The sequence below is a fragment of the Sebastes fasciatus genome, chromosome 12 (assembly GCF_043250625.1).
Source record: "Sebastes fasciatus isolate fSebFas1 chromosome 12, fSebFas1.pri, whole genome shotgun sequence".
NCBI lineage: Eukaryota > Metazoa > Chordata > Actinopteri > Perciformes > Sebastidae > Sebastes > Sebastes fasciatus.
In genome coordinates, this window is record NC_133806.1 from 19290831 (window position 1) to 19316046 (window position 25216).

At 40.8% G+C, this 25216-nt stretch overlaps 1 protein-coding gene across 5 annotated transcripts in view; it reads left to right on the forward strand.

Annotated features, from left to right (window-relative positions):
• Positions 1 to 10622, forward strand: part of hdac9b (histone deacetylase 9b) — a 44624-nt gene extending 34002 nt beyond the window's left edge. For all 5 annotated transcript variants that reach the window (XM_074653899.1, XM_074653902.1, XM_074653898.1 and 2 more), the window contains 6 exons: positions 3028 to 3159; positions 3479 to 3594; positions 5059 to 5181; positions 5760 to 5934; positions 6047 to 6261; positions 8625 to 10622. In XM_074653899.1, the coding sequence (XP_074510000.1) occupies positions 3028 to 3159; positions 3479 to 3594; positions 5059 to 5181; positions 5760 to 5934; positions 6047 to 6261; positions 8625 to 8957 (1094 nt within the window). In that variant the 3' untranslated portion in view covers positions 8958 to 10622. The remainder of the gene's footprint in view (positions 1 to 3027; positions 3160 to 3478; positions 3595 to 5058; positions 5182 to 5759; positions 5935 to 6046; positions 6262 to 8624) is intronic.
• The last annotated feature ends 14594 nt before the right edge of the window (positions 10623 to 25216 follow it).

A 25216-nucleotide genomic window follows, 5' to 3' on the forward strand; every position in this document is an offset into this window, starting at 1 on the left:
CTTTGATATTACATTTTTGGTGCCCCATTAATAGTTCTATCATCCTTATGAACACCGAATAGCTGTAATGTCCTTGGCTTTACGTCACCCCGTTCAAAAAATAGTTTAAAGAATTGCACGTAATGAACTTGTTTACTTGGTGTGTATCCTCTTTGTTTCACTTCCAGTGCCGAGAATAGACTGGACCGAAGGCACGCAATAGTCTGTGGCAAGAATAGTTGCAGCTTAGCAGTAAGAAGTGCAACACCCTCCCTGGTCTTGACCCAGTTACCAAAATATGTGCATTCAGCAGGTGCAGGAAACATTTTCAAAAATAATCCTACAAAGGTAAAACAGTAAAGCCCAAAGTATATGAAAGTAAAGTTTGTGTGGAAACGCCCTACGTTAACAATATTATCTGATCTTGTCGATCAGAAACATTAATGAAAGAATTTAACTTATGTGATGTTACGACACGGAATATCTAAACTCTGAGGGCCTGTTACTTAGCTTTGCTTTTAGCGTTTACTGAGCATTAATTCATCAATTTCAGCATCACTTTAAACCAGAATGTCAGGAAAAATGCATAGCAGGCCTCTTTATGTACAGAACACACACCTCAGCTTTCCACACAGCCATCTGTCCAGGTCCAGGCTCTAATGCACACAGACACTCACAGTGACAGCAGAGTTAAAATTTCTGATTAAGCGGAGGTAGCATAACACATTCACTCGCACGGCCACTAGCCCTGCAGCACCACTTTCAGATGTAATAAGGTGATTGATTTATGACTCTAGTATATTGCAGCCATTACTGTATGTTTTCGTTAACTGAGAAGCCAGAGCAGCAGTGACCCAGGTGTTCGGTGAATGTGCTTTGCAGCTGCCATCATTGCCTCCTGTTGCACCGTACATCGGGGCATTTTTTTTTTTTTCCATGGAGACCAGTGAGAAAGTGTTTGTTCCCGAGGTGCTGTCTGGCGTTCCCGTGGCGACCAATTGGGATGCGTAGCTTGGTGGCAGCAGTGTGTAAAAATAGAAAGCAATCAAGGCAGCAGGGCGTGAAGCAGATTCATACGACTCCCAGCAGCATTTTCTCTCCATTTATCTCTCCTGCCTCTTTTCTTCCTCCCTCGCTCTCTTTCATTCTACCTCACACCCACAGGATTAGAGGTCTGTGCCACGTATTAGGGAAGAGGGTTTTGCTGCTTTTGACAAAAGCCAGAAATAGCAGCATCTGGCCCACTCTCCTAGCTGTGCCCCCATCACCGCTGCCTCTCCTCCTCCTCCTCCCCGCAGTGCTCCCACATCATAGCCCCACTTCCCTATGGATAGCTGTACGTTGTACACATCGCAAAAGACCTATTTAATTATTGATCTGAGCTAAATAATTGAAACAGGTTGGCTATTGTGTAACAGGTTTACATAACTTCAATACAGCTTTGTGCTCTGGCTTTCAGTCAAAAGACCAGCTTATCTATTCTGCTTGTTTATTTGAGTGTGTAAGGCTAGCTGTGGGATTCCATGTCCACGGGGTTGATGGGAAGTCCATATGAGACGTGTTGACCTAGTGAGTCACTGTCACTGTGACTAGACAAGAGCACGACTCAACAGTCATACACAAAAGCATTTACTTAAATTCACGTTACAGTTGCTTACATTATTAAAGATTATGTCTCTAATTTCACATTTTTTGCATTATAATCTTTGCATTGTTGCATCTGTGCCACACACATTTTCAGACTATTTAACTAATTAGTGATATTGTCTTATTTTATATATTTTTAGAGGTTGGCCGGACTGTACATGTAAGGACTCAGAGGCAGTCATTTCTTTTAAATACCCTTTCTGGGTTTTTTTTTCAATCTAGAGTGACTATTTATTTAGCAAAAGTGGTCTGTAATATTATGTATTATATAACTCTAATTTATAGATATTGTACAGGATTTCCACCCTAAATTATACGCTCAGTTATCAAATTGTATCACCAAATTAAATGGAAAATAAAAAAACATAACCTCAGTATTTCACGAGTTATTGGTTATGCCCCTGTTTAGTTGTTATGCTTTTGTGTTAGTCCTTTAGAAACAATGGCATAGTGAAATAAACATGGGTCAAATAAGGCTTGATTGTGCAATGACTATACTCCCCGCTTTGTTCAACTTTTTAAATTACAATGTCATCAATCTCGGCTTTGTTTTTAGAGATTGCAGTCATCAGCTGTATGTAACAGTGTTAGTAGGGCGTTCCTGGAAGAGAGCATCTATTCTCAGTAAATCTACTGTGGTTAGATAGATTTTTTTTTTAAATAATTAATAATCTAAAGTGAAACAAAATTAAAATCTTTGACAAAAGTCCTTAAATCCATCATTAATACCAGTTGAAAAGATTGATAGCAATATGTCTATTGTGAATAATATTACATCAGCATTTCTATCAACACTGATGGACTGGATTTCTACGTGTGTGTGTGTGTGTGTGTGTGTGTGTGTGTGTGTGTGTGTGACTTTGGAGTGTGTATTTGGGTATCTCTGTTTTGCATTAGGAGGTGGGGGCGTGGGGAGAGCCTGAAACATCTGCCATGTTTTTGTGTTAGTTTAACTGTTGCTACTGTATCAGACTGTGGTCACCAGGGCGGCAGGTAGCGGACTATTTCACTTAGAGCCTGTGTGTTGCTCAACCTAATTTAGTCCAGATGAGGTGGAAATGGGCCCAATCCTGACTCATTTAATTTATCTGTAACCTGCTCCGAATTTCACTGGAACTGAAGTTGTTACTTGTCAAAGCGTGACAACATTGCTTATTTGTTAACTGATTTATAGTCTCTTCATTTCTCATTTAGTTTCCTCTTATTTTACGATGTTACTATTTTCTTTGATAATGTTCATTTCACTCAGACTGTATAAAAGCACACAGTTTGACTCTATAAAAATAGTCACAGCACACTCACATGATTGTTTAATGTATCTCCATGTGATGGGGCTTCTTTATTTTCCAAATAGTGTGAATTTAGACTTACAGAAAAAAATTTCTTTTCCTTATTTTTTAGCCTCTGAGCCCAACCTGAAGGTACGATCCAGACTGAAGCAGAAGGTAGCAGAGAGGAGGAGCAGCCCGATGCTCAAGAGAAGAGATGGAAACATTATGACTCCATACAAGAAGAGGGCTCTGGAGCTAATGGGTATGTTATATCGCTGGATATATGTTACAGAAAATTGTCTACATCTTATCATCCCGTATTTAAAATGTCCTGAAAACAATTCAAGCCTGTACTTTAGTGTTATTATAACATAGCTGCATAATAATCTGCCATTTTGCAAGGCAGTAGCATATTATGGTCATTGCACTTTCATGTAAGAAAGACCATTGTAATCAGGCAGCCATGACTGTACACATTAAACTGTTGTGGGGCTGCAGCTGTTATGCCAAGCCTCTGTGTACGTGTGTTGTGTGTATAGTGTGAGCATGCATACTGTGTCTAACTCCTTGATGTTTTGTAGACTCTACGCCCACTAACAGTGCCCCTGGCTCCGGCCCCAGCTCTCCCATAGGGGCCTCCAGTGCCTTGGGGGCTGAAAATGGACCCTCTTCTCTGCCTACTACCACAAAAACTGAGGTATGCTTATAAATCATCAGCACTGCTATTGATTTGCCAAAAAAAACGAGAGCAAAAAGTCTTACAGCTGATGTTATTCTGCATGCAAATCATTTGAATATCAAAACTATACTTTTATGTCAGGGCACAAAATGCCTCTCTCTGCCCTTCTGCTTGCAGCTATAAAAACAACCAGTTGTCCTCTGTCTGTTACACTCCAGTGAAAATGGCTCCCCACACTGACATTAAAGAGGCACAGCTTGACCCACATGTCTTATTACCCCAAGTTTGCTTGCGTAAAGATGACACATTATGCAGTGCAAAAACAACAGTAGAAATTAATGCTGCGCATTTTTCTAGCCAACATTTCTCTTCCAGATGTGCCGTGCAATCAGTTTTATGTTTAGCCAAAAAAAAAAAAAAAAAAACATCTTTAGTTTGGCTGTAAGGTTGCTGTTGGCTTGTCATTGTATTCCTGTCATTGGCTTGGCGGCATGCCTCTTCTGAGTTGTTCGGAGGCGTTTCCCAATAGATTCATGGCTGAGTTACTGACCAGAGCTCCCCTTGGACGGAGCTCACAAAGCAGACCATTATAGAGGGTGGCAGATATGACACATCTCCGAACAATCTTAACAGAACAGCTGTGTTTTCCTTAACCGTCGCTGTTTACTCTCCCAGGGACGTCCAGCGACACAGAGAAGGGGGAGACGCCCTGACATCGGGCTGAAGGTTAGGGCTCAGGGAGACCGACGCACTGTGGAGTTTAATTGATATCCCAGGCACTGGTAGCCAAAGACACCCACATGCTAACAACATAAACACACAGGATTGCTATTGTATCAGCCCAAGCCGAGGCTCTCATGAAAGTCATTGGTGGACTGCGGGGCTGCCCGTAGACCTCATGCCTGTTGCAAAAGCAAGGCATGTTTGTGCACCGTTACATTAGGTATCCTTTTTCAGAGGGAACGGGTCCCCTGGGTCAAATATGGGCCGGATATCCACATACAGGTCACCGAGTACTGGTAGGGGTTGGAAGGATAAACATGGCTGTTCCAAAACCACATGCTGGTCCGCTGCTCTGCTGGGTACAGGAAATATGCCCCAGTGCTGATGTTCTCTGAGAGAGTAGCCTGAGGGTGGGGACCGGGGAGTAGGAACAGGCAGCAGGCCGATTGGGGACTGAAGAACTGAGGGTGGAGCGGTAGATTTAGAGGTTTTGCAATGTTTTATAAAAGCGTATCATCCGTATCAGCCATTCTGTGAAGCTCCGGGAAACTTTTTTTGCTGCCTGCCACTTCTTTATATCATCTATCATAAAAAACTCTTTTCCCTTTGCAGCAAGGAGGGCTGTTGTTCGTCATAGTGCATTAACATTTATGCCACTGCTCATGTTGCCTTTTGAAATTGTCCATAGTGGGATTTCTAAATCTGTCGCCTCCTCCTAAATCTCCCTGTCTTTTGCTCTGTCCTGTGTGTTTGATGCAGAGATGGCCCTCACAGCCAAGATTATTCCGAACCGAGGGCTCCGTGTCGATGCTGAGCTTATACACATCTCCCTCCTTACCTAACATCTCCTTGGGGCTTTCAACATCGTCTTCACCCATTAGTGTGAGTACAAATTTTGTTCTAAGATAACCTTTTTGTTTTTCCATGAAATCAAATCGTACTTAATACACCAGTTTAGTGGTTCAGTGTGGGCAAGTTTTTCCGCTTAGTCTACGAGTTGTAAAACCGACCATCAGTGGCTGTCTTGAGTTCTCTATACGACCACAGGTCACTGACCTGTGGCCCCAAATGATTTTATCGCCCTTAGATAAATATTGTTCTGCAGTGTCTTATGTCAGGCATGTCCTTATCTTCCCCTATTACCTCATTTATCACAGCTTTTAAAAAGGCCAAGTCCACTCAAGTGCCGCTCATGATAACACAGCACATGATATATCATCTTTTAGCTTTCTGGCACATTCCACAGAGGCCTGTTCGTCAGCTGCAGGACCTTTCTAACCATTGATGGGTCTCATAGCTACAAGAATCATTTTCATTCACAAAAACAGTTGATAATATTGAATTTGGCTTGTTAAAATGAACCTGTTCCATTTTTCTACAAATGATTATAAGTGACTACCAAGCCTGTATTGTGAATTAAAGAATAACCATTAATTAATCATCTTCGTCTCTTCTCTCAGGCCATGGGGTTGAAGGACAGATCAACAGAAATCAAGCATGGGCTGCCTGGACACCTGCTGGGCCCTGTGCCCCTTCAGACCAGCCTCGAGTCTAAAGTGAGCCCCAGTCACCAGGCGCTCCTCCAACACCTCCTCCAGAAGGAGCAGATGAGGCAGCAGAAGATGCTCTCCTCAGGTTAGACGACATTACATTATGTTGCACTACACTACATATGGTTACACTTTAAATGTACAATATGACTTTAGAAGACACCTAATTATACTAGTTTTGATTTTTTTTTGTCAAGGCCAAGGCACCATGTCATCCCACCCTCAGTCCCCTCTGGCCATGAAGGATCGCCCCTCCAGCAGTCGGCCTAAACTACCAAAACACCGGCCTTTGAACAGGACCCAGTCAGCGCCTTTGCCTCAAAACACACTGGCCCAACTTGTCATCCAGCAGCAGCACCAGCACTTCCTGGAGAAACAGAAACAGTACCAGCAGCAGATCCATATAAACAAGGTATTGTGCTCTTCATCAATATTCAAATCACAGGGGAGGGTTTTGACTTTCAGATTGCTTTTCGCAGCATTCTTCATTCCCTTTCTAGGTCTCGGGAGGTCTTATTTTACTGCAGGGAGTCTGATTTAATCATTTTAAGCACACAAATGCTGATCTATTTTTAGCATTTTGTAAAAGCATCGGTGGTAGCTCAGGTTTACAGAACCGGGCTGTTGTCTGTTCTTCCCTGGAATCCTGATGTTATTTCTGCGAAGCAAAGAACTTCTGCCTGACTTCAAATGGGGGAAGAAATGCTTCCCCTGCACTAATTCTGTTATCATAGCTTAAGGCATCAGTGTCGTTCACATGCTAACTCTGTGAAATTCAATTCAGCTAAGTTCAAATGAACGCAAAAAGTGCCCAGAATACATTTTGTTCCTCTGTGGCAATATTTGTGTTTCTGTTAGCTGGCCGAGGTGACCTCGCTACACACAGAGTGTAATTATTCTGGTGAGGGACGTGTGCGAGGTGGCAGACACTGTGAAAGGCAGCATTGTGTGAGCTCACATACTGATGTGTCCCAACGCTGGGCCCTGAAAGAGCCATGGGAACCATAGAGCAACTCTTACCTACAAGTATTAAAAAGCACATAGCACCACAAGCTCTTATTGAGTCGAACAGTACAGATGTACAGCTTTGAATGTAACAAAACGTTTCAGTTTGAATTCCTCTGTAACACTAAAAATAACTAACACATGTCGCTGCCAGGCAGCTGAAATTAGTTTTAATATCAGCTGTAATTATTGAAAAGTACCCTGTGAAGTTGATTTGATTTGAAAAGAGCTTTGGAATAATTGCGACATCTTGTTCGAGGAACACGTCAACAGGCCCTGCTCTGATCACTCAGGCCAATGAGATCGCAAGTAAAGCCTCTTTAAGTGGAGGTTATAAATGGCCACTAATCAGGGATGAGCCCTCAGTGTTTATTGAGAGGGATCTCCGAAACATTGCCCTAATTAATTTCCTAGCAGAGGCTTGTCTGCGGTTGTTTTTAAACGTCCTTCAGTGCCTGCAACAGTAGGGGGCACTAGTGGAAATTTACAAGAGCTTAGGGATTTTAGTAAGTGGTACAAACAGAGTTTACTAATGCCAAGCTAAGGAGGCTAATTCTTATTGCTGAAAGGATATTTATATAAGGCCTACATTCTGTAGACTGTAATGTTGTTGGTTACCAGCGCTTCTCAGTCCTGCTCTTGGAGCCCTCTTGTGGCAGACTAATCAAATCATGGCACCATTACAGTAGTTCTGATTTAGCAAAGATGCGAGACACTGAAACATCCCTCTGCATAGAGTTCCTTTGTCTGGCTGAATTTCAACTCACATGCCTCAGTTTCTGCTAACAAAATATTTAACAGCTATTTCTGCACTATTGCCTTCTGAAAAATCACATTTTCACATCTTTTTAAACTGTTTTTATGAATGCTTACATGTCCTTTTGACATTTTTAAGTCTCTGACACCGACAGGTGCACCTCTGAATCATGATGGAGAATTAATACTCTGTTTGATTGATTAATGATGATGATGGCATGCTCATAAATTGGTGCCTTTAGAGTGGACTTTTGATGCAGCAAAGTGTCATATGCTCTCATGATATCCTCTTTAGCAAAGCTTATACAATAACATGCTCCCTACACATTGTACCGTGTTGCCACTGTTTGCAGAAAATAACCACAGCTTACAGGAGGAAACACATATGATTTACCACAGGGAAGACTTTGTACATTCTGAACTGTAGTTTATCAAAATAAAGCAAGTGAGTGACACTAATCCACCTGGGGCTGCCACAAGTAATGAATTCTATTAACTTTCATAACATGGCTAATCTGCTTCCACACTAAAAATGTAGTTTAAACTTTAACTTCACATTATTAAAATGACAGTAGCTTTATTACATGCAGAAACAGATGTATTTTTAGCAACAAATGTGGCGTTTTAATACACTAGTAGCCTGTATAATATAAATATCAGTGTGTTTTCCAAGTGTGAGTTTTTGTGTTTTGTTCCAGTGTAACAAGAACACTTAATTTTTGCAAAATACAGTGTTAGAATTAGTGTTAGACTGGATTTATCAACATGAAAATGCTCACACTTGTGGCTTGTGTAGCCTTAATTATCCAGCCAGATATTTAGTAGTATTATTAAATGGCTATGACTAGGCAGATGGAGACTGCTACTCTTTGGATGTATTTGCATGCTTAATGTTGTTCATGTGGTGGAAATCTCAAATGGCGATTCTTTTTGCTTTGATAAAAAGCTTGATTGTTGAAGATCAGTGGCTGCAGGATATCATCATTAATGTGGAGCCGATGTGTTTTTCTGCAGCTGCTGTCCAAGTCCATCGAGCAGTTACGTCAGCCCAATGCACACCTGCAGGAGTCGGAGGAGGAGCAGGAGGAGCAGCACAGAGAGCTGACAGAGAGCATGCAGGAGGACAGGCTGCCCCCTGGAGGAGTCATCCGGAAGCACACGCTGAGCAGCAGCAGCAGCGGCGGCTCGAGCGGCGAGCTCCACGAGACTCACTACGGGGTCATCAGGGTCAAGGAGGAGCCGGCCGATAGCGAAGATGAGGGCCTGACCAATCAGGGCTTAGTGCCTGAGCACAGCACCTATCTCCACCAGGTCAAAGGACGACTGGTGATAAGAGCCATGATCTGAGAAGGGGAAGAGGATGAGATCACACACTCGCAACATTCGCAGATAAACAAGTCTCTACAAACGTGCATCTACATCCTTTCAGTTTACACACACATACACACACACACACACACAGCAGCCATTGCACAGCAGGCCAGCTCTCCCTGTCATGACATATGACCCCTTTTCACTCAGCTGCAGCCCACACTCTAAGACTCTTCTGTTTGTGATCTTTGTGTAGTGATCTCTGTAAAATATGTACGTTTCACTTTTGTGTATATAATACGAAGACAATTTAGACCGTTCTTTTTAAGAGCTGCTTTGGTCGTCTAGAGTCCGCTCAACAAAACGACGAAAAAGTTGTATGTACATATACTGTTGGATTTAGCATCCAAGATGAATTTCTGGAGGGAATGGTCGAACAGGTGTACAGCTTTGAAGAGCCAACTTATGTTCCCATTGTGTACATTTTTGCCATAAACTATTTGAATGCTCTTTGACTTGGAGAGTTATCATAAAGTTTGTTAAAGATTTTAAAAACACTACATACTTCTCAAAAATCTGTGATGATCTTCCACGTTAAGTGGTCTCAGAACTGAAATAATAATCTGTTTTTAGAGAGAATGTATACTTAAATCCTAACCGAGGACGCTCCCTCAGGGCAGACTTTTTGCGCTAGGAGTGATGTTGCCATTGGAATATGGTCCGCTGCTCATATTGCAATTTGAAGGATAAAGCACTAAATCCATGCTTGGGTGTGCAGGCATCTCCCAACACACCCCGAGTCTCCATGTCTCTCTCTCTCTCTCTCTCGAAGCGGGTCCCAGAGCCAGGGCCCTGTGTTAAGCCGAGCTCTCCTCCCTCTCTCCCTCTGGGTCCAAATCAAAGCTCGGCGGGTTCCTGCCCAGCTTTCAGCAGAGGAGTCAGACAGAGAGAAAGAGAGAGAGGGCCGGGCAGGAAATGCCTTCTAGAAGCCAGGAGTTGGAGTGATTCATGTGTGCAGGAATGTTGAGAGAGGAGGACCTAGGGTTGGAGGAGTCCAAGGGGCCAGGCTTGAGAATTGATTTACTGTCAAGGCGAATTACAAAGTGAGTGGGGATATGGTTAAGGGAGTCCCTTTTAAAGGGAATCGCTTCCTTCGTATTCCCTCGTGGCATGCTTACCTCAACATGCAGGTTTGATGTTACTTCAATAAAAAAAAAAAAAAATACCCGGACGGGACCTTGCTTCTTCTTTTTCTTTTTTCGAGCCTGTTTTCCTCTGAAAGTGCCCATTGCGACATGTACAGTCCGTCTTAAAGTGATCAATCAAATGTATTGCATAGCCGTAAACCTTCCTGTTTCATTTGTACCGTCGACTAAATGTAAAAAAAAAAAGTGCTAGTATGAGGTTCTGTGTTGGATTCATGTGAAAATCAAAACTGTCTGTCTTATACTGTACATTCAGATTGTCCGGTTTTAATGTTTTTAGTGTAAGTAAACACAATCAGAACAATGTGAGTCTTGTTGTCTTGCTCCTTTTGATTTGGTTGTAACGAGAACCCCTTTGCTGCCGGTGGGTGGTGGTGGTGGTGGTGGAGGGGGGTTGGGGAATCCTGTGGTCTGTTCATAGCAGTTTGCATTTCTTCTCTTTCTTGCCTTGTGTGATAAACCGTTCTTTTTTAAAATAAAGTTCATTTACCTCTGATGTTCTTTTGCAGATTATTTATCCTCCCATCGCATTAAGAGGTTTCATGAAAGCAAAAACGCCATTAAGTCTTTCAAAAAAAACCTTTAAGACTTTTATATATTTCAATTCACAAATTACATTCCTAATACTTTTGACATCATCATCTCAAAATGAACTGCCTAAATCATTAGCCCAGCTTGCTTTTCCCACACTAGGTCCTATAACCCAGCTCTTTATTTTTCAGGGGATCTTTGTAACCCTTTAAAGGGAGCTTAAGAGGCTTTCAAAACACGTCTTTGATGTTAGCAAGCGAGGCTTCTTGTGGCAGTATTAGAGCAGTCAAGATAAGGTGAACTGCGAGACGGTGATATATTACTTGCGCAGATTCTTTCAAACCAAGCTTAAGCAATTTCACAGCAAGCTTAGTTCGTGGGACTGGCCTGATACGCTATACACGCAATGATGAGACTGGAAAAGTTCACTCATAGTCTAATGTTGCTCTCTGCAAAACACCACTGAGAATATCTTTCAAAGGCCTGCTCTTCCAATTTGTACAAATGGCTCAAGTAAGACTTTTAATAGATAATATATCATATAAAACAATACATTTTATACAAACTCTTTCATGAGAGTACTTACACAAAGGTGTAGAGTAACTTTGCATTAGGAAGTATTTGAGTTAAATTAGACACTGACTCTTTCTTAAGTAGATCCCATCTGTCTTGGGCTTCAGGCCCTTGTGATTTTAAATGAGCTGTTACAAAGGCAGAAAAAATAACGAAGCCCAAATCCATCTGCGCTGCCCCTCCCCAGCTGCCCACAGAGCCAGTTGTAAAAGCAAACAAGCATTTTTAAAGGTGTAAGGAAGTAAGGACGACATAAGCTCACCTATTTCCTCTAAATGGATTAGACTCTAAGTGAATTTTTAGCACCTTCAGTGCTATAAAAACTGGCCATTTGGATGCAGCGTGCACATACACGCAAGAATGTGTCGGTAATGATGACTTTGTAGAGTCTAAAATCTCAAGGCGTCAACTCAAATGGCTTTATTTCTAACGAATGAGGATCAAGAAGAATACATATTCTTACACTCAAAAAGCCGGCCAATTCATGAAATAATGACTCACAGTCAGAATGAAATGCACTCTAAGCACTGCATTGCTGAAACACTTAAAACCCAGAGATTCATACCACATGAAATGGACGTAATAGCACAAACCTCATGAATTAAGTTAAATTTCTTGGGTCAGCTTTCTATTTAAGATGCATCATGGCCCTTTTTTTCAAGATTATCTCATAGTTGAGAAAAATGTAGGTCCTTGCAAATGAAATAAATCTGATGAAGTGTTGGCTCTTTTTCAAAATTCAATGAAGATTTTAGTTTTCGTGCAAGTGTTGTACCATTGCCAAACATGTCGCCCTTCTGGCTCCTATACTGTAGCCATCTGATTTACACCAGAGAGCCAGAGTGAATGTAATTAAGCCACCGAAAACTGCTAAATACAGGTATTGATTAAAAAGAGAAAGAGGCATCAATCCTCAGGACACCACAGGAGAATAAATACCACAAAATGACAGATCTCAAATTTGAAAATGACAAATCTTTTACATTTGTTTTCCCACTTTATTTCTTAGTGTACCCTCTTGTACGACCCAGAGTTTCACTTTTCTGTCATCGTAGCTTCATCGAGAAAAATAACCAAATATTCTGTACAGACTGACATCAGAGATGCAGTCAGTTATTCAGTGTGGTGAGATTGATGTGATCACTGACAGGCTTATGAATATAAAATAATTCTCAATTCATCATCAATTATCAACATTATCACCCCACAGAGCAGGTCAGCTCCACAGCAATTCATAGCTCATCCCATAATAACTGTTAAGAGTCACTGGAGCTTTGCAGCCGAGTCTCCAAAACAGTGTTGCTTCTCACCTGACCACCAAAGGCAGTAGGCTAATACATTTATATACATGGTCAGTATTAGTAATTCTAGATCCAGAATAATCCTCAAACACCATGCATCCTGAAAAGGCGGTTTACTCTGGAGCTCCATAATGTAACTGGACACTTTCTGGACAGTCTCTTTCTGACTCCAGTTGAATTTCTATACATTCAATGTATATATAAAGTTATGACAGGATGTATCGGGCATAGACGGGTTGTGAAGGATTTGATGGGTGGGTTGTCGCGGTGCAAAGAGAGACACTGATGGACTTTGCTAGACAGGTGCAAATGGTTTTCAGTTGCAATCTTCTCCAAACTAGTACAGTATTTGCACAGTTTAACAAAATATTTGCTAAAATAATTCCCAGAATAAAGTTGCAGATGAAAATGGAGTTAGATTGCTAAAGTAGAGGCCTTACAGTCACCTGTCAGCCAGCCCTGGACATCCGGACCAAGCAAAGCCAAAGTTTCCCAGTTAACACAGATTAATACAAAACAATACAAGGTCATTCTGTTGAAGAGAACTATTTAGGTTATTTTATAATAACAAAGAGTCAAAGGATCAAGAAACAGATTCACTACTGCATTTGAGTTTGCAAATTTAATTCCCCCCCAATGGGACTAATAAAGTAATTCTTCTTCTTCTACTACTACCACTTTTTCTTCTTTTCTTCTTCATTTGTTGGTGTCAGAGACTAAAATGAGGGTTAAAAACTACAGCGAAAACCCAAAGAATGCAAATGTAGAAGAATTTAAACACTATTCTACTAAGGTGCTCCTCATAGCTGTCAAAATACAATGGAGCATGTTTCATGTGATTTAACTCCCTTTTAATCTCTGAGAATTAGCAGATAGGACACAGGTATACAGTTTTTGCGGTAAAAACTAGTTACACTGGAACAGGACGTTCATTGCATCAGTGTTTCCATCTATAAATCATGGACACTGAATAAGAATAAACAGATATAGAGAACTGATGGATGGACAGTAGTTCTTCTTCTTCTTCTTCTTCTTCTGACAGGTAGAAGTGAAGCCTTGCTGCTACACCTCATCTTACTTACTCAACCTGTCACGTTTCTGATTCCTAATATATGTATTTTTAGTTAAGCACAAAGGAAGCGATACAAAACAAAAGCATATAACAACAAACAGCATATATTGTGCCTGTTTATTGTGAAGGAGAGGTCAGAAACCCCAAAGGGCTTATAGTAAAACCTCGCCTCTAGTTTTTACAATTTATCCTAATACACTGGATCTTTGTTGCCTTAACATAATGAAATATAAAAAGAATATTGAAAGCAAACATGTAGCAAAGAAGTGGTATATTGCCAACTTTGTGATATAAAACCTTTGTTGCCATGATTACAAATTTGGCCTGCATGGCCTTAAATCTTCTCACTCAGAATACGTAGTGTTGTAGAGGAAAACTAAATTCTATGTTGTTAACAAATTAAATTAGTTTTGAGGTTTTCATCGTTTGTCTTATAGAGTTTGACACGGTGTATATAAATATGTTTGCCTCATGAGTCGAGGTGAATGAGGAAGTCATTTGTTAGATGAACCTTTCAAACTCTGCCCACCAGAGTAGAAGATGACAGAGGGGCTAAAACAGCACATAAAGTTACATTTTCCAGCTTTCTTGTGTGCATGTCAAGATTCATATGAATCTGGCATCTGGTAATCCAACGTGGTGTTTTTCTTTCCATGTGCTGTTAACCGTACTACTGCTCAGGGTGCACAGGACAGTGTAGCGCTGGCAGCAGACCGAGGAGGCTGTTTAGTGTGCTGGTGTGAAAAAGTGCACCTCAAAAAGAGAAATAAAAGAGACTGATGTCAGATGGGTGTGCAGTCCGCTCCATTTCTGTTGGATTCTGTGTTGTCTGTGAGGCCAAGATTTCTTTCTTTGATGGCTTTTGTGCCTGTCATTTCACATTAAATCATATACTTTACTACATTAATACATCTATATCAAAGGTAATGCTGGATTTGTTCAGCATTTCAAAGATTTGGAATACGTGTTTCACACTTCACGTGGACACCAAGGAGGCAACAGTTTTTCAAGAGCAGAAGAAGAACGCACATCCTTTCTTGTCTCCTGAGATGAAACATTGATGACCCAACATAGATAGCGTTTATATTACTGTCAGTCTCCCTGAGTGGTGTCATCCATACTGTTATCTTAGCCTTTTAAGGATTAATATACCTTTTCAAGTTTAATCAGATAAGAGACCTGGGGGAGTTCTCCCCCTGCTGTGTTCAAAGACCATCCGGCCTGAGGAGCTGCTTTATCTCAGCCACTGATTGACCTGGCTGATAGGTGATACTGAGGAACCACAGTGGCCCGGGGAAGTGGCCTCTCCACTGAGGAGATGATGGGGACTGCTGGCAAACTTGGCCTCTGCTGAATCCCATCGGTGGGGCTCCTGAGATGCCGTCTCCTCTCTTTGATTCCTGCGACCCGGCACTTTTACGTGCCTACCTCCCTCACACCGTCCAGTCCAGAGCCCATAAAGCAAGTCTGCTGCGCTCCAGCTAGTTGGACAGGACGTGTTTGTAAGTGTTGCCTGAATGCACCGCCAGGCAAAATGACACCCAGAGGGCTCGTAAGGCTTGTGATTTCTTCTCCAAGCCCGTGCCAAGAGACCATTTTGAGCTCCAGCTCAGCTCTCCTAAAGTTTTGCCATTTGTGGCTTGTGACCATGCACCGCTGGGGTTTGTCTCATGATCTATATGGCATGGCAAACCCAATGTATTACCTAGGGACATAATCATAAGGGAAGCACAGAAAGCCAATAATAATGGTCCTGAGTGAAAGACCACATAATAAGCTCACTCTTCAAAGAAAAATTGTTATTGAAAAAAATATTTAAATTCTAACCTCTATTAATAACAATGATATAATCATTCAAAAAATATACATTCAACACTTAGTCCGTATTATAGAAAGCATGCCAAATGTCTTATTCTGTGGTTTATTTCTACATTTTAAGATATTCCAGGAGATTTAAGACACAAGATAGTGTGGTATGCAGACTGAAGGGGCATGGCTCCGGGGAAATATTTTTCAAGGAGGGTTTAAGGGCTCTCTCATTATCACTATATATTGAGAGAATAAAATGGGGGGCCCCTGAAAAGGTCCCCGAGGGGGCATCTGCATGCAAGGGAGTTCCCGCTACACACTATATCATCACAGGATAATCTCTGAGGGAATCATCTGTGTGTGGACGCATGAGGCACGTGTTGGTGCAACTGAGTAGCAGGTCGGAGACAGTGGGAAAAGCAGCGCTCCAAGCTCCATTAATGTTGCTGCTGCCATGTTTGCTCATCTGTGCAATTTCCAAATAACGTCATCACTCAAATACACTGGAGGATACGCCTGAGGCTTGTGGGCTGTCTCATGTCAAATTTACTGCTACTATGTAAAATTTCATAGTCTACGGATATAGGTATATAGATATAATGTTGAAGTACTGAAATGATACTTTTTCTGTATTTAAATGTAATGTTATATCTGTTAAATTATCTTTACATCCTTACAGTAATCAATAAATCAGTGGTTCCCAAACTTTTTCCACATTAAATTCCCCTAAACTGACACAAATTAGACCACAGACTTGTCCCATGGTCTCCCATCTGATAGGGACTTTTGCTTTTTAGATGTTTTATTACAGAAAGTGCATGAAACCCATGACCAAAAATAGTCATAAGAGAGATAAGAGAGAACTTTATTAATCCCCAAAGAAATTCTTTCGTTCCTTTTGCCAGAGATTACTCACAAATTACAACATAGTGTGAGAATAAAAACACAACAGAGTAATAAATATAAAAGTGTATAGGAAGTCATATTAACATCAGTGCCAAATAGAAAAACAATCAAGTTAAGATACATTTAGTAAAATGGGTAAACTGAAATAGAAAAGTAGGATAATATCACGCATGATATTTTAAAAATAATAAAAATAATATTGCACATGATATTCTGTCATCGTGTTATTTATGGAGATGGAATTATAGTGACAATAAATTATTCTCCTTTTTGCTTGGGACCCCCGGAAGCCCCTCAAAGACCCCTGGAGGTCCCCGGAAGTGCTCTGACAAAAGAAGAAAACAAATCCGGTAACTGTCACATCTTAAATGGAGTGTATCACCATCCATCCAGTGATTTGTTGCGACAACGATTTGGAATTGAAACCAATATCTGTATTTTGTGATGATACTGAAACTATTGATCATTTCTTTTTTCATTGTATGTATTCTGGAGCTTTATGGCTTTATGATATACATGACTGGCTTTTCCCAAAAGTTTCTCATCTGGGAAACTTCTCTCAAAAGGACATTGTTTATGGACTTGTCATGGACAATAACAAACATGACTTTCTGGTGAATAACATTCTCATTCTTGGAAAATTGTATTTGCACAAATCCAAGTATATGAAAGTGAAACCTATAGGTTTAATGTGTTTCATTCTGAGTTTCTTTCTTACATAAAAGCCCTTAAAGTCATGAAAAACAAAACATGCTTTGAAACTTCTTAGTATAGTCGAAGAATAGGAATTACATGTACAGCCCTCTAGCCCTTAATTGTAATTGTAATTGTAATTTTACATATTTTATCTGTTCTTGTTCTGTATGCACCTTGTCCTTTTACTCTAATGCAATGATCTATGAGCCATGTTGTTTGTAAATCAGAATTTGTTCAATAAAAAAAGGTAACTGTCACATCATCACATCACATCATTCAGGCTACCTATCTGTGTCTACCTGCACGCACTCTGCACATGCACTCAATGCGCGTCACCAGAGTCTTCCACAAGCTGCTAGCTTCGTAGCTGTGAGTACTAACAATTGTTGACTTTCATTATGATATGTTTATCTTCATAATGATAATTGTACCAGCAAATGCTGCTAACTACTTTCATTGGAAAAGAGTTAAGTTAGCAACACTGGGCTGGGTTTTTCGGTTGGATACTTGCAAAGTGTAGTTTACTCTTTGCTGTTTCTCCAATGTTGCAGCTTTACTATCCAGTTTGAGAAAGAAAATGTTATTAAAAAATATATCATTGTGTAACTAAAATGTAGCCTATAGGTGTACTATTTTTTGTAGTTTAAAGGTCCCATATCGTGCTCATTTTCAGGTTTATACTTGTGTTTTGTGTTTCTACTAGAACATGTTAACATGCTGTAATGTTAAAAAAAAACTTTATTTTCCTCATACTGTCTGCCTGAATATGCCTGTATTTACGCTCTGTCTGAAACGCTCCATTTTAGCGCGTTTTGACGGAATTACAACAGAATTGCGTTGCTAGGCAACAGCTTGGGTCCATGTGTACTTCCTGTCAGCTGATGACATTCACGTACACACTGCAACGAGGAATAAACTGGGACACATTTAGAATGTTTACGTTTAAATCTGTGTCAAGGGTCTAAATACTGCATATTCGTGACATCACGATTGGGCAGAAATCCAGACAGCTTGTTCCAAATGCAGAGTTTCTGAATACGGGCTGTGTGTATTTCCCTGTGGATTGAGTGTTTCGATACTTTCACAGTATTTATATAAGACTTAAGCCTGCTTTATAATAAAAAAACATGAAAATCTCGTTTTTTTATAATATGGGACCTTTAAAAGCCCTGCTCTCCAAGTTTATGAATAATAACACACTGACATAAAGGGTCATATTGAAACAGATTCAATATTCAGGGGAATTGTACAGTGGAGCTTGTGGTTCATTCTTGGAAACAGCAAAACCATTCTCAACATAAGGTCCAGCACTTGTCAACCTCTGCAGCTTTCAACTATGGCTGGGCGATATATCGATATTATATCAATATATCGCGATATTCGACTACTGTAGTAGATATCTTCTTAGATTTTGGATATCATGATATGGCAAAAGTTTTGTCTTTTCCTGGTTTTAAAGGCTGTATTACAGTAAAGTGATGTCATTTGCTGAACTTACCAGACTGTTATAGCTGTTCTATTATTTGCCTCTTTAGTCATTATATCCACATTACTGATGATTATTTGTCAAAAATCTCATTGTGTAAATATTTTGTAAAAGCACCAATAGTCAGCCCTACAATATCATCATTATATCGATACTGAGGTATTTGGTCAAAAATATTGTGACATTAGATTTTCTCTTTGTCGCCCAGCCCTACTTTCAACCACATTTGATGGTCTTTTTCAGTCATAACTAAAGCAGGAGGGCCACAAGAAGTAGCTTAAAGCATAAGAGAGGTAAGTTGGACCTTGTGTTGACATTTCTTTGTTGTCAAATTGAACAATTCTTAATAGTTTATAACCTCTTTTAATGTTGAAAATGTAAAGTTTGTGAATGTACTTCCAAGAGACAAATCAAATTAAGTCTATTTACTTTATGCTTCACTTTGGTAAAATTAGTTTATCTCCGCTGTGTGAAACCACAGCGGAATCCAGAGGGAGCATGGCGTACACGTTTCTGAACAATATACAAAAAGATTTAGAGGTCAGTTGAGTTGTGATGTGCCCCGGAGAGTCACTGTATAATATATATAATTCACATAATTCATAATGAGGAATGAACTCCACAGTTTCATGTTGTGTGACTGGTTTGGGTGGAGGCCAGACTGTGAAGCAGCACTGTGACAGATCCACGGTGCTACATCACAGTTTTAACAGAACAGCACAGTGTAGGCCCGCTGTTGACTGAACATAACGCACCACTAATGTAATGTAAGAATGTGTTACCCGACCAGACGGGAATGTGTGCCCACGCTGGTGCTAAGAGTCGTGACAGAGCATTTCTTTTGACAAAGTGGGAAATCACCATCTATAAGAGGGGATCATGTGATTTAAATGCATAGGATGCCGCAAATTGTGGTACACTGAACGTTAATGGCAGTTCCCCCTCGTGTTTTGAAGCTCAGCTGGCACTGCCACCTCATATGGCCTGGTGTTAATCTGCCATGAACAAGCCTGCATTATGCCAAGAGGGTAGTAGAAGTGAGTGGGAAACAGGTGGCCTCGACTTTCTCTCATTCCTGGTCTGAGCGCTGCAGAGCTTCTGGACGCAAAGTTGGACAGCCTGCATTCTTCTGAGGGGAATTTCCTCCCAGGCCACTTTATTAGTGAGTGAAAATAACCCTCAAATATTACTCAAGTGTTTACACATGTGGTTTTGTGCAATGCAGAGTCAGTTTTTAGTGACTGGCTTTAAAGGACAAGTTTGTTATTTTCATAAATATGTTTATTTGCTTTCTTGTTGAGAGTTATATGAGAAGATTGATATAGCTGTCATGTTTGTATAGTAGTAAAACCACTTAGTTAGATTTAGGAAAAACGTCATGGTTGGGCTTAAAATAAGTACGTAAACTAAGTAAAATACGTACGGAAGGTACGGAAGTAAGAAAAACATGTCACAAATGTCATTAAAGTAACTTACAAAACAAAACACCGGTCTCAAACATCGCTCTCTGGTTAAACGTCTTGTTTGTTGGACACATCCACCTCCCCTCCCACCCACCATTAAGCTGTCTTTCTCACTTTTTATTCTACGTCACTAGCTCTGAGTGTAGCATTGATACGAGGAGCGTTTACATTGCAGTCAGTACAGACTACATGGCGTACAAATGACACGGCAAAAGCAAGAAAGGCGTTCTTATTGCACGCTAAATGCCTTACGCATTATTGTGTCATTCATATGCCTGTTTAGTTTGATGTGTTTAATCTGTTTAGAGGTGCTGGTTTGGGTAGATTTAGGCTAGCTGTTCGTCATCTGAACACATATCTTCGATAGCTCCAGAAATAAAAAGAGAACATAAACATCACTGTGTATAAATCACTCCATATATACATGAAAGACAACAGACAGCCTCTTTTGAAAGAATGTCCACTTCACATCTTCAAAAGACCTTGTCCACTGTTATCACTTATATCTTGGCCGCAGCGCAGAGTGTAATTCCACGGATTTGAAGAAATTGATAGCAGATTGTCTGCGAGACGCGAGGAAACGGGTAGTAACGTCTGTTTTCTCGACAAAGTGGTAAAAAGTCAGAATGCACTTTGTGGCTAGATGAAGGGCTGTCGCTGTGTGGGGTTTTTTGGAAGCGTTTCAGGTGGAAATTTGATGAAAACAGGAAACGATATTTGGCTCTATATTGAGTGGAACCCACTGTGAGCTTTTGGTTACGCCTTATTTGATTGGCTGCTACATGAGGAAAATCATTTTTATCCCTCAGAAGTAAGAAGTCACTGGTGATTACTGAAACCAAGCAGTTCTTCAGCGATTACTGCGCTGCACTCGTCCCCTACACGGCATCATTTTTGCACAGGTAGTATGTTGTAACCCCAGTTTTTCACACTAATAGACACAGTCAGGTGTCAGTCAACAATACGCAGATGGACTGGGGAGTCATGGCAGCTCCAGTCCTCTGGTGCTGCACTTGGACAGAGATGAGAGAGCGCGGGGAGAAAGAAGGGGCCTGCTTTCCATAAAGTTCTGGTATCCCGTGAGGCAGCTCCACTTCATAATCATAAATCGTCTAGATGGAAATTGGGGGTTCGTCATATCCCAACATAACAGGGAAGTTTCAAAATCAAAAGATGGACTGGCGGTTCTCGTGACACTTTAATATCAGTGGAAAGATTTTGAAATTTCCCAAGGTTTCTGCTCGGTTTTATTTGAAGTTTCGCAGCGAGAGAAGTTCAGTGCGAGTTCAGTTTGCGAAAAACAACGTTTTCTTCTTATGAAGGACATATATTTCAGCTTGTTTTCTCTTGAACTAAAGGATGTAAAAAGTGAATATCTGTGATTCTGGGTGAGTTTGAGTCTCCATGTGATCGACCCTGCACCTTCATCATCTCTCTCCTGGAGGCTGTGGAGGACTTGTCCTCCGGCCAGCTCCAGCCCATGCGTGTAATGCTGTTTGTAATGAGAAATCTAAACAGGGAGCAGCAGTGAGGCATGACAGGAATGTGTTTCCATTGGAGGGAGCTCCATGCAAGAAAAAGAGAGGAGGAGAAAAAAAAAAGAGAATAAGAAGAAACGTTGAGGCAGCGTTGTGTCCAGAAGGAGCGCTCGCTTGGGCCAAAGCGGAAGACTAATGTTATTGTACATTGGCTGTCACTCTGCCAGCCCTCCCTCACCAATTGGTTCTTACCAGTTTCTCCCCCGCCTCTCTCCCTCTCTCTCTGCTTCCCCGAGACTCTGTTTGCTCAGGTGGACAGTGACACAGTTCTGAATGAGCCCCAGTCGTCCCCCCATCTGCACGCATGGCTGTAGACTGTGTCATCGAGTCAGAGTCCGGAGGGGCCCGCGGAGCGCTGGAAGTTAAAGCTCCAACCCGGGTTCACTCTGGATGGGAGGGAGCAGGAAGTCGAGGGACAAACAGTGGGAGGAACAAAACAGAAATGGAGGGTAAATGCAAAGAAGTGAGTGGCATAAACAGAGGGAGAACAAACAAAGGGAGAGAAGAAGTTTGGGTGAAAAAGGCGGTAAAGGAAAGATAAAGACTGAGCGAGATGTGGAAAAAAATCCAACCACCCATTTGGAAAATTAGAGAGGGGTGGTTGTAGACTGTGGAGGCCGTCTTGGTTTATAGTCCACGGAGGATGTCTTGAAACAGCCCTGTTTAGAGTTTATTTTATCATGCCACGCCGTCTCAGACCCTCTGTCAGGAATCTCATTCTGCAAAGACTAATTACATGTAAACACTACATTAAAGTCTGCAGGCCACTCCACTTCACTATTTACCTTTTCTTCCTAACAATCCTGACATCCCTCCACGGATTGATTTTTTTTTTCCATAGAAACCTCCTCTGCTTGTGTTTATTTGTTTTCAATCTTGCATGCAATTCATGCTGGAATGGATGGATACAGATTTCAGCGAGGAAGATGAATAACATAGCTCAGTTTTTGAGTTAGTCCCACCTGCAAAATACAACTACATTTCACTCTTGAGCATAACCAGGTTTTCCAGAGTAGAAAATACCAACGTTCAAGTTGCCGAAACATTCAGCAGATACAGTATATTATATAACTGGTGAGTGTCACTGTCAAAGCGGTGCAACACTCTTTTTATAAAAAAAAAAGACAACCAGGAAACTGTGCTTCATTAGCACATGCATTGGTGCCGAGGAGTGGTCACTCAGTGTCAGTCACCTGCGTGGCCGAGCCAGAGAGCGTAATGACTAACACATGGGAGCCAAAGGGCCGGAAGAGAATGCTTTTAAGGCAGCCGGAGAGTTATGGCCCCCCAGATCTCTTAGCATATAAAATAAACAAGGGAACTGCTACTGCGTGCAAGTGTATGTGCGTCTGTCACTGTTTGTATCCTTTGTATTTTATTTTTCCATTTTATGGTAGCTGTAGAATACCTGACTCTACCGTATAGTCTTGTATGCTGATACAGGAAGTGAGTTACAACAGTGGCGATAAAAGAAGTATTGAGATGTTATACTTTAGTAAAAGAAGAAATATTACACCATTCAAAGTAAAAGTCATTTATTATATAAAGAGTTTGTATAAGTATTACAGAATTACATTTTAGTATCTAAAGTAAAAGTACTCATATATTACTGATTTAGTATTACTTATGCATTAAGGTGTAAGCGGCTAATTTGAACTGCTTCATACACTTTTGGAAAGTTAATTTGTACCAATGCATCATATACTATCAGCTGATCATATGTAAAATCTTCAAGTAGCTATATCAAATAAATTTAGTGGAGTAAAATGTACAATAATAGCCTCGTGAATGTAGTGAAATAGAAGGATCTAGTAGCATAAAATGGAAATACTCAAGTAGGGCTGGGCAATATGACGATATATATCTTCAAAACGATATAAAAATGTCTATCGTATATAGTTTTCTATATTGTTTCCATTGCGAAACAGGCCTATATTTATCTTTTTCTTTATAGTTTAACTCAAAACTGTTATGTTAATTTTGCACTTAAGTTCTTAAAATGAGAAAATACTTTGTACTTTTCATTTGTCAAGAATCTAATTTACACAGGAGTATACAAAAATAGGCTTTACAATGTGGTTATAGACTATTTATTTATTAAATTACCAGAAAACCTGCTATATTGTGGTATATATCGTTATCGAGATATGAAATAACCTATAGCTTGATAGAAGATTTTGGCCACATCATCCAGCCCTATACTCAAGTAAAGTACAAGTATCTCAAAATTGTACTTATGTACTTGAGTAGACCTACATGCACTCACAGTTACACAATAAATGCAGCATAGTCCCTCTGTATTTGTCAGTAAATGACTTAAAAATAGGAGATTATAAACGTTGGTGTGTGTTGTGTGATTCTTGCACTGACACCTGAGGAGTGTTGATATTCAGGCTGGGCCAGTATACCCGGCAGCTGCCTGGGAGGTGTAATAGGTTGTCTTACAAAGCACAGACAGGAAATGAACCCTGGTATCAAGCTTGAATCAGCCACATCTGGACTCAATTATTCAGCCTGGTTGTTTTTGGCTGGTGATAAATGATTTAGTCGCACCGCTGACACCATTCCTCAAGTACAAATATAACTATGATATAGGAAAAGAAAAGCAATTTTTGGTCCTTAGATGAGGTTGCAGTTATTCACCTGCAGCTGTGAGAAGATCTATTATATTATAATATTATTTTGGCTCGTTGGTGATTAAATATTTGCAACGTTGTATCATCGCTAAGCCTTCTTTGTTGCTTGATTTGTCTCCTTGTTGTGTTTTCTCGATCTGATTAAGTGTGTTCTTAGACAATCTATCCACACGGTGACTTCTGTCATACCAAAATAAAAGCAAACGCATTATTATCCTTATCTTGACACAATGATCTGATGTCAACGCTGATTCCAGTATTTTGTTGCACTTGCACGCAGGGTGGAGAAGAGCAAAAACATTCAAATATCTCCCCGGTCCAAATCAAACAACACCATTTCTGGTGTGACCACAGGAGGAAGTTTAATAGCTCCTTGGAGGTTATGAACTGTTGACAGTTAATAAGTCATAAAATTCCCCCTTAAAGAGGATGCTAGATTCCATCTGCAGGGCACCCAGTACAAAGAGCCGGAAAGTAAATATCTCGCGATGGAAGTGGACTGGAATCTCTCAGTGGCTGCTCATAGAGAGTCTCTAGAGCATGTCCTTCAAGGTTTCCTGATTTCTAGAGGCATGGAGGAAAAATGACCACATTACTGAGTAATTTTCCCTTAAAAGTACACTGACTTTTTTCACTTTCGGAGAATCTGGGGCCTTGAGAGTGGAGGCAGCACGTTGCAGGCAACTGACCTTCGTGATTACACCTCGTATTATTGTACTTGTCATCTATTTTCTTTGGCCCTTGGGATGTTTGCCATGGTAACAGCACACAGCGGGCTGTCTGGGCTGACCCGTGCTGTCCTCTGCATTTCCCAGCTTGGCTGTGATGAAGGGAAGTCTCTGCCCATGATCCCTAACCCCTGATGAGGAGGGTTCTCAATTTCAGCTCCAGGTCCTGCATGGGCCTCATATCCCTCTCTGCTCCTTTGCCATCACCGTCCCAACCCCCCATTCAACCGCAAAGGGCATCCCTTCCTCGAATAAGCAGCTATTTTCTGAGCCAAACTGTACCAGATTATAAACTGTCCTCTCAAAGAGAACAAGTGCTGGTCGTCAGAGCCTTAGCACGCTGGACGTTTT